This window comes from Varroa destructor, unplaced genomic scaffold, assembly GCF_002443255.2.
Source record: "Varroa destructor unplaced genomic scaffold, Vdes_3.0 BEIS01000003.1, whole genome shotgun sequence".
In the NCBI taxonomy this organism is placed as follows: domain Eukaryota; kingdom Metazoa; phylum Arthropoda; class Arachnida; order Mesostigmata; family Varroidae; genus Varroa; species Varroa destructor.
In genome coordinates, this window is record NW_019211456.1 from 43,408,854 (window position 1) to 43,417,438 (window position 8,585).

An 8,585-nucleotide genomic window follows, 5' to 3' on the forward strand; every position below is an offset into this window, starting at 1 on the left:
GCCGAACGGTAAGAAAACAACCGACGATAAGGAAAACAACGCGTGTCTCCGACTATTAACAAGATTCTGTCATTATCAAAGTCGTTTTCCTTCGTTAGCTGCTTATATCCAACTAGTCCATCCTCGATTCTCAGTGGTGTTTCATAACTCGTACATATTTGAATGACCATAAATCACTTCATTTTTATGTGTGTTTCAGTGTTCCGTCTATTAAAGGGTCTCTACTTGTGCTAAACGTATGCATATGTAGTTTAACCACAATTAAAAGCATTTGTTAAAGTCTCTGAAACACTAGAGTTTTCATGGAATGAGCGTTTTCAGAGCTAAGCGATTTCACTTGAAGGAAGTGACAGAGAGACCCTGTGCGTGCCATGGGACTTTTTCAACACTCAATCATTTAATGAAATATGCTGTTTTCTCGGTGTTGAAATGGCATCTTAGCTAATGAAATTTCAGGTTCTCTATTTAGAAATAGAGTCTTTCAACTAATCTAAATGCACCCGTCATAGCGTGGCGGGTAACATGTCTGTCTACTTAACGTAGAGACACGTGTAGTAGAAACGTTGTAGTAGGTTTGGACCCGGTCGTAGGCACACTATTTCGTTTCGGACTGGTAAGGCTCAGTTGTTTGAAACTATACTTAATGGCTAAGAAATGGACGTTGTCCATGAAAATCAATTAATTCAAATAGTACGTAGGATAATTGGAATGAGCTTTGTCAGTTCGATTTTTCATTTCATTTCATTTTCGGGTCAAATCTTGCGCCCTTTCCATGGAACGCACCGATACAAACTATGCACTTGCAAATCTATTAGTTATATAAATTACTACACTTGCCTTCCCCTTCATTTTCAAGACAATCAAAGCCTTAGTTTATCCCGTAGATCACCCCCCTAACCATTTTAGCTAGCTTGCTCTTTAAGTTGCGTGTCCTGAGCGGTTGGTCTGACTTTCGACTTAAGAAAACTGTTTATGACAGTAGTTCAAAAAGAAATTCGTGTTTTGATTAATTATGCAGGTATAACTAGCTTTAACCGTAAACGTCTGCGCATCTGCTAATCGAAAGCACAAAATTACAGGTGATTTTTCTTCTAAATAGTCTTGTTGACGTTCCGATTACGCGAAATACGAATTCGTACCGGGACCCCCTCCAGCAGGTTGTCTTTGTTAGCTGATTTTCTCCGCGACCAAACACTCACTAACAGGTTTTATCATATATTTAGAAGGCCAGTAGATGGCAACCAAACTAGGAATGACGTGATCAGTAAACACCGGTAGACCGCACATCTTATGTTACAAGTTATGTGTTAATGTCAAAAAATACATTTCTGGGCACATGACTCCAAAACCCTCATTTTAACAGTGTGCTATATCTACTGTAATAATATATACTAAAAATCTATTGTAAATAATATATATATATATATACCTGCATATTTATATATGCTGGGATTGGCTGTGATAAAAGAATACTAATACCAATGGTAGTGTTACAGGTATGACCATCTGTATACTATTTCTACGATAATTTTAAGCTCGCAAACTTTCAAGTGAAGAAATAGCTTTAGCAAACAGCTACTTACAGTAACACGTTACAATCCACTAGAATATTGACGTCAATGACTTTCATGAACGTAGGGTGACCTGGCGCGCAATCTTGGTTGAATATTTTCCATCAATTCACCCATCCGACAGCATCGAGTAGCATCGCTATCCATTGTATGTAGCCAAACATTACGCCATAGCTAGAGGCCAATGACCGACTAAGTTAACTCACTTCCTGGTTTGTTCGCCCTATCGCGCACACCCCGCTAGTCACCTATAATACTACTACAGCGTATGGCCATAAATGAATTGGAGTAGGATAATCAGCTCAGCAGCAATGTATAGCGTTCGATCAACGCTACTTGTCTCTTCGTCAGGCATCCAACAGATATATAATGCAACACCAAATATAGAGGCCGAACACCGAAGCTTGAAGGTCATTTGGATCATTAGTACAAATCAGGTTAAATTCGATATATAATGTTAAGATAAATGTAACGAGTTCCTTGTATGCACGTTGCGCATCATATGAAAGCCATCGCGGAATCAATAATACGTGTATTTTCAAGAATTGATTTTATTTATTTCGTATGCCCTAACTGGTCGCGTGAGTCTCGCGACGTCCGCCGACTGGACTGAGACATTGACGCTGGACAAATTTGGCATTTAACTGTAGCAGACGATGAATAGGCTTCAATGTTACTGCTATTACTTCAACATATCTCAGCAGCCGCAGCGACAGAAACAGTCGGTTTCTGAAATTAATTTGGTGTTTTGAAATATATGAACATAGTTTATCAACTTACGATAAACTGACCATCACTCAAAGCAAGCCACTCAAAATCTATTTCTATAGTAGCAATAAGCTAGGGATAGTTGATTACGGTCCTCATTCTCTGGACGAGCGAATTTTGTCCTCTAAGCGTGTACCACGCGCGGTAAGATATGTAAAATAGACCTCAATAAGTACATACATGCCGTGCCCAATCGTTAAATCGAAGAACCAAAAATCAGTATGTAAGTGAAATCAATAACACACATATTCAGCAAACGCAATTCAACTCTTTTTCATTTACTGTGTTACCTAGCTGTTTATCTACGTCTATACCTTTTAATCAAGCCCAATTCGCAGTATTACTCCTTTATCGTCCACTTTATACAATGTCACAGCGTAGTCCTTCCATGACTATAGTTAAGCGAAGAGATTTCTCTGAGCACCCCATTACGCGAATAATCCGGTGACGCTCTTGTTACTTGAAACGCCTGCTCCTGTCATGGGCCAAGTTCGTCTTTATGGTAAATCTGAATGAAAAATGCAATATTGTTACACTTCAAGTCTGAAAACTACCCGTACTCAAACCTGTTCTAATGACCTCTTAAGCTTGATCGAATAAACAAGCATGGCACACAGAGAACTGGCCTGGGCTTTGTTTAATCTGTTTCGGATCTGCGTCATTAACAAAGAACAAAGAAGGTCACAAAAATTAAAGCTTAAAAACTCACGACTTGTATGTATCGGCCGTCTGCGGTTATGATTTCTGTACGATGCACTTCGGCGGAAAAACGATGTGCCAAAAGGATCAATTTGTGAGAACGCCGTGAATTACTAATCTAAGTCGTATTATAAATACCGCGATGCCTATTGGGTACTCTATCCAGACATACACACGCACAAATCTGTCTGAAATTGTAATCATCCGTGAAAAATATAGCGGTTAACAGTAGTCCATATCGTCATATGTTCAATATTGCTTCGAAGTCGAGCAGTTCTTTTTTGGCTACTGCGACACAAGATGCCATTTCTATCAATACGGTAACCTCATGATAAGTTCGTCTCAGTTAAGAGAAAACCATGGCACAAGCTGGGGAATCCAGATCTCCACGAAGTCCTATAAGCCCCGATGGCAAGGTAATTCTCATTACTTTTCTAATTTGTTACGCAGCTTTTAAATGCTTTTGTACATACTGTTATAGTTTCTTGTGTCTTCGCGCAAAACGGTACACCAGCACACGGAGACGGGCTCCGAAACAACGTTCTGTTTTGCAGCGTATACATAGAACCAAACAATATTTTTAAAAAACTACAGTTGGACAAAGTCGATCGAGTGTATTCAACATAATTACACTATGTTGCCAGTCTTTGCGACGGGGCAATAAGAGCGATCTATTTTTTCCAAGCTTAAGGACACGTAAGGTGGCTAAAGTTTGAAACCGGACAAGGAAAATGTGCTTCGTGCTAAGAGCCGACCGCTAGAGGCAATGCATAATGACAATGCCGGTCGAAAAAAGTTGAGAACTTCAAAAGCACGTAAATACGTATACGGGTTCCCGATTGCAGGAATAATACCTGTAAGTTTAAAAAATTTTGTAGGCGCCTCGGGGCAGAGATGCAATGGTACAGCTGGTTATGGCTCTCGACGAAGACAGCGGATGTCCTGGCGAACGCTTAATTCGCACGACATCTGCTTTACTAAAAACTCACCTCGAAAAATGGGAAAAAGAACGTGGTTCTGCCTGCAGACCTGAAGATTGCGCGATGACTCCGTTAGAATTTTTCTGCCACGTTCAAGCAAAGAATGCTGCTAGCGAGATTAGCGTAAGGTAATTCGTTACTGCGATGACGTAGACGTAATGTTTATGTTGATTAGACATTCTAGTTACGGCTGCGTGCTTTCGTCATAGTCTTTCTGATCATGTTCATGCCACTTGTATTGTAGTGATATAAACCTTCAATCGATTGCGTCGTACCTGTTGATTATCTTGCGCAATGAATTGTGACGAGTGAAAAGCCATTGAAACAATCATTTTACATAATAGGTGAGGTGTTTGAAACAAACAAGTGAGTTATCACAACATGCTAGTCAGTTAATCAAATTCTACTTTATACATAGATAGACACGTAATAATGTATATAAAAAATAAGAAAGTATGAAATATAGTGATAATGTTGTTGAGAATTTAAAAGACTTTTGGAGTTAACAAGTCAGGTGCCTCAAAAATCATTTACCATATCGATATCCAGAAATTGCATATCGTTAAATGAACGTTATACGTTTACGCCCTGATACCCTGATATCTATCTTGAAAGTATTCTCTTCAAGAACGAAATATAAAACGTCGATGCATAAGAGCTCCAGAATAACCAGAGTAATTGAGGATACGGGACAATACGTTTCTTCGAACAAACTTATATAAACGCCTTACTGTCTTCACTGAATTGCAGAATCACAGAGATGAACTTAACCTATCTTCATATACGGGAGCTTCTGCAAAATCTCTTCGCTCTTGTAACCTTCATTCGGCCAAAATCGGTTGAAAGCGCTCATTTTTTTTGCAATAATTATATTCAGGTAACTACCTAGAATTGAATATTCGCTGTTATTGATTGAGACGCGATATTGCTTGGCCCGATACCTTGTAAGTTTTTAATTTTTGTGTGGTCGTTAGAGAGCACAAAGCTTGTGCTCCCTAACTATCGATCCATAAAGAACGTTTGCTTTGTTACTGCATGCCTGCTAAATAATTGCCACATGTGATGTCGTTTTGCACCAAATCAAAGGGCCAAAAATAACATTTGTGTAATGTAATTACTAGGTCATCCGCACCAGGGCAGAAGACAAAAACCTATCAAAACCATTCGATTTTTTTTATTTAGCGCATCCTCTCACTTAGATATATAGATTATATATATATATATCTATATATATAATATCCAAAATGTATATAACGTCGCTGTTGTCTTTTCAAACATTTAAATCAGAACTAATTTCTGAGGGCCAGTTATTTTGTACGGATTAGTTACTAAATTCTTGATTTGCTCTTTGTTTTGTTCCGATTAAGGACTTATATATGGCCTTTGCAAAGGTGCAAGTGCCATCAGATTCAATATCAAAGAACTCAGTATAACGATCATTATTCCTTATCACTGACACTCCAGGAAATGCCCCTTTTTCATGCCTGTTTAGCTAAAGCCATAGTCGATTGCAGCCCAACCCACTCAGTTTTCTAGATGGCTAGTGGAAAATCCAGCTTGCATGGGCAATCACAACGATGCACCCGAAATGGCGGGCGTTTGCCTGATCGCTTTAAATCCAGGTCTGAACTCAAAAGCTAAATCGGCGATTATATCGAAGCTAAAATTGCAACACCCGTGGCTTGTTCACAGAAAATTGTTATTTTAATCTTATTAACCATATTGCGGATATATTGATCATATCGACAAATTTTGGGTTTTCAAGCGTTCGCATTTATTTTACTGTTTGCCTAGTTTCAAAGACCGTTTAAACTGTAAGGCGACAGATACCCTTAAAAGCTCTTAACCCTAAATCAAAAACTAAGCCATAAAAATGCTGTTACATACAATTCACTTCGACCTCTAAGTTATTCACGTTGTTGGTTTTTTTTCACAAAAAAAAAACATTTTGTTTATTTTGCTGGGATTATAGCAACAAATAAATCTCCCGAAGGCTTTTATCCTTTTTTTTTCTACTTTTATTTATTTTTATTCTACTTTACCAAAAATAGAGCGAACTGCTAAGAACTGCTAAGAACGTTCGCGAATGATGGGCAAAAGTAATGATACATTCGAGTTCGAGAAGTCTAGTGTGAGAATATTGAGTACATATGAAATCCGGATTTCTTGTTGACGTTTTCTTAAGCATTTTGTAGCCTTTCTTCCTAATGCCTAATGCAACTGCAGGTAATTAGGTCTTTTTTGTATGAAAACCGTTACCTGGAGGTTTGATATGTATCCCGGCACCGTTCTGCCTAGTAATCCATCACCAAATCCGTGTTGTTCGTTACGGAGCGACACGAAAGGTCATGAGCATTGAGGCCCCTAATATTCGATACAGTTGCATAGATGTAAGATATTGATCGATATCTTATTTGCGATTATTTCTAGATCCATTGACGAGTTGTTAGTCATTCGACGCGCTGCACCTTGTATATGCCGCATGCTACCCAATCAGGTTGGGTGGCATGCTGCATGTCCGATATCCCATGTTTGGACTTAGCAAACCCAATTGAGAAGCTGATATCTTCCCGCTGTGTACAACACGAACATTCCAAGGTTTTTTGGTAGTCATTCAATATCAACAGAAGCTGAAGTGCGAACATGCGTTCTTCATCGAAAACCTTCTTATCTTGGGGGAGTCCCAAATCTTTGGACTCAGTCTAGAATCGACAATCCGTTTAGCACACTATAAAATCACGATAAGCTTATCGAGGAGAGAAAGCGCATTCAAATTAGTTTGTGTTCTTTGTTTTATTTTTTCAAAAAGATCTCTACGTTTTCAGCTTCGACAAACCGACTTCATGTACGTAGTCAGCTATGTTTCGTGAATCTAATGTGGTTCTCAAAATATCTTATCACAAATAAGACCATCTATTGCGCAGGTTCTCGTGCCTATTGTTCAAGATATTGAAAACAAGTTAGCCCAGTTCGACAAAGCACCACCGATTGACTGGGACGCAGCTGTAAAAAGGCTGAACAGTTACGAAAGGCAATACCATACTGCCATCGAAACTGCAGTAGCATGCACAAGGACGACATCAGGAGTTAAAAGGAGAGATCCAAATCGAGAATCTGACGATATTCCATTCAACTATTACGTGCCACTTTTAAATGATTTTGATGTTGGGAAAATTCTTGGCAGAGGAAGCTTTGGAGCGGTTTACGAGGCAGTACGTATTTTTTTTATCCTTATCTGTAAATAGTTACAAGTCCTACAATTACTTGAATGTGTAATTGTTTTGGGATATAGAACCTAGTTGACCAAAAAAGCGTAGCAAAAGGAGGTTCGTTTTATGGCCTACAGTGACTAAGTGTTAGACAGTAAAGTTTGGTCAGCCGGTTTTAGTGCACGAGTGCTTTGTTCAAAGGAACAACTCATGCTGACGTTTTGAAGATCTGGCTGACTTTTCGGAGGTGCAAACATGGTATCGCAATTCTAGAAGTTGTGAACAGAGAAACTCGAAACTTCTTCATAGCCGGTGCCAAGAAAAAAGAGCGAGAGAGAGAGAGTGAGAGAGTCTGCCCGGGCATGTTTTAGCGGGGCAGATAGAAACGAGTTGGAAGCGCACATGATGAATGAATGGTTAATTGGCAGACTGCTTTCCGAAAGTGTAAACAGAGGTGGCACCTGAGCCTCACGGTGTCACTTTGCGGTGTCTGTCCACTTCTTAGCAATTTTCAATTGAAATCAAATCGGGCTGAGTATTATATGGTTAGCGTAGGCGATAAAATAGCCTGTGGAAATTTTGCAAGTGCTTTTTTCTTTTAGTTATAATGGGTCCAGTTGTTTGTTAAACGAAAGACTGGGCACTGAAGCCGTACTACAGCCGTTTGTGGAGCAAGCCTGTCGGATACTCTACTTGTTACTTGCTTTAGGTGTAGGCTCGAAAAAATGAAGTGCCTCGAGCCAGCGTCTTCGATGGGCATCAAGTCGATACTAAGTGCGAATTCGGTGCCCGGTGTAGTGCACAGAGAAAAAGGAACTAGAGCACTAGTGTGACAGCTGATGTCGACTAATAAGAGTCAGAAAATAGAAACAAATCAAAAAGCCGAAACATATATTTTATTTCTTTTCAGTATTATATACCTTGCACAAGACAATACTTAAAGATAATTTCGTTATGCTTTTGCCGTTACCAATAATAATACCCAGGTCGTTTTGTCTTACGTACCTGTAGATGAATCGTAGTTCAATCTGATTTGTTAGGACATACATGGATAAGAGTTCCCATTTTCTTCATTTTTCCCCTTATTTTCTTCGCTTTTTCCCTTATTTTCTTCGTTTTTGCCCTTATTTTCTTCGTTTTTCCCCTTATTTTTCTTCGTTTTTCCCCTTGTTTTTCTTCGTCTTTAAAACGAAAAAAAACAAGGGGAAAAACGAAAAAAAACAAGGGGAAAAACGAAAAAAAACAAGGGGAAAAACGAAAAAAACAAGGGGAAAAACGAAGAAAAACAAGGGGAAAAACGAAAAAAACAAGGGGAAAAACGAAGAAAAACAAGGGGAAAAACGAAGAAAAACAAGGGG

At 39.0% G+C, this 8,585-nt stretch overlaps 1 protein-coding gene and 1 long non-coding RNA gene across 2 annotated transcripts; one reads left to right on the forward strand and one right to left on the reverse strand.

Moving 5' to 3' along the window:
- Positions 1-1,872: 1,872 nt before the first annotated feature.
- Positions 1,873-4,168, reverse strand: LOC111247195 (uncharacterized). Its single transcript, XR_002671999.2, has 4 exons — positions 4,028-4,168; positions 3,049-3,226; positions 2,654-2,847; positions 1,873-2,300 (listed from the first exon to the last, which is right to left on the reverse strand). It is a non-coding gene; the product is annotated as an uncharacterized LOC111247195 (long non-coding RNA).
- LOC111247194 (uncharacterized) lies at positions 3,226-7,623 on the forward strand. The gene is made up of 4 exons (XM_022797845.2): positions 3,226-3,454; positions 3,917-4,146; positions 4,769-4,895; positions 6,943-7,623. The coding sequence occupies exons 1-4, from the start codon at positions 3,398-3,400 to the stop codon at positions 7,261-7,263; spliced, it is 735 nt and encodes a 244-aa protein (XP_022653580.1). The 5' UTR covers positions 3,226-3,397; the 3' UTR covers positions 7,264-7,623.
- The last annotated feature ends 962 nt before the right edge of the window (positions 7,624-8,585 follow it).

Excerpts from the sequence above, each read along its gene's own strand:
- LOC111247194 (XM_022797845.2), top strand. The coding sequence starts at position 3,398 with ATGGCACAAGCTGGGGAATCCAGATCTCCACGAAGTCCTATAAGCCCC. Across the intron at positions 4,147-4,768 it reads GCTAGCGAGATTAGCGTAAG|AATCACAGAGATGAACTTAA; the intron begins GTAATTCGTTAC and ends ACTGAATTGCAG. Across the intron at positions 4,896-6,942 it reads TTTGCAATAATTATATTCAG|GTTCTCGTGCCTATTGTTCA; the intron begins GTAACTACCTAG and ends TCTATTGCGCAG.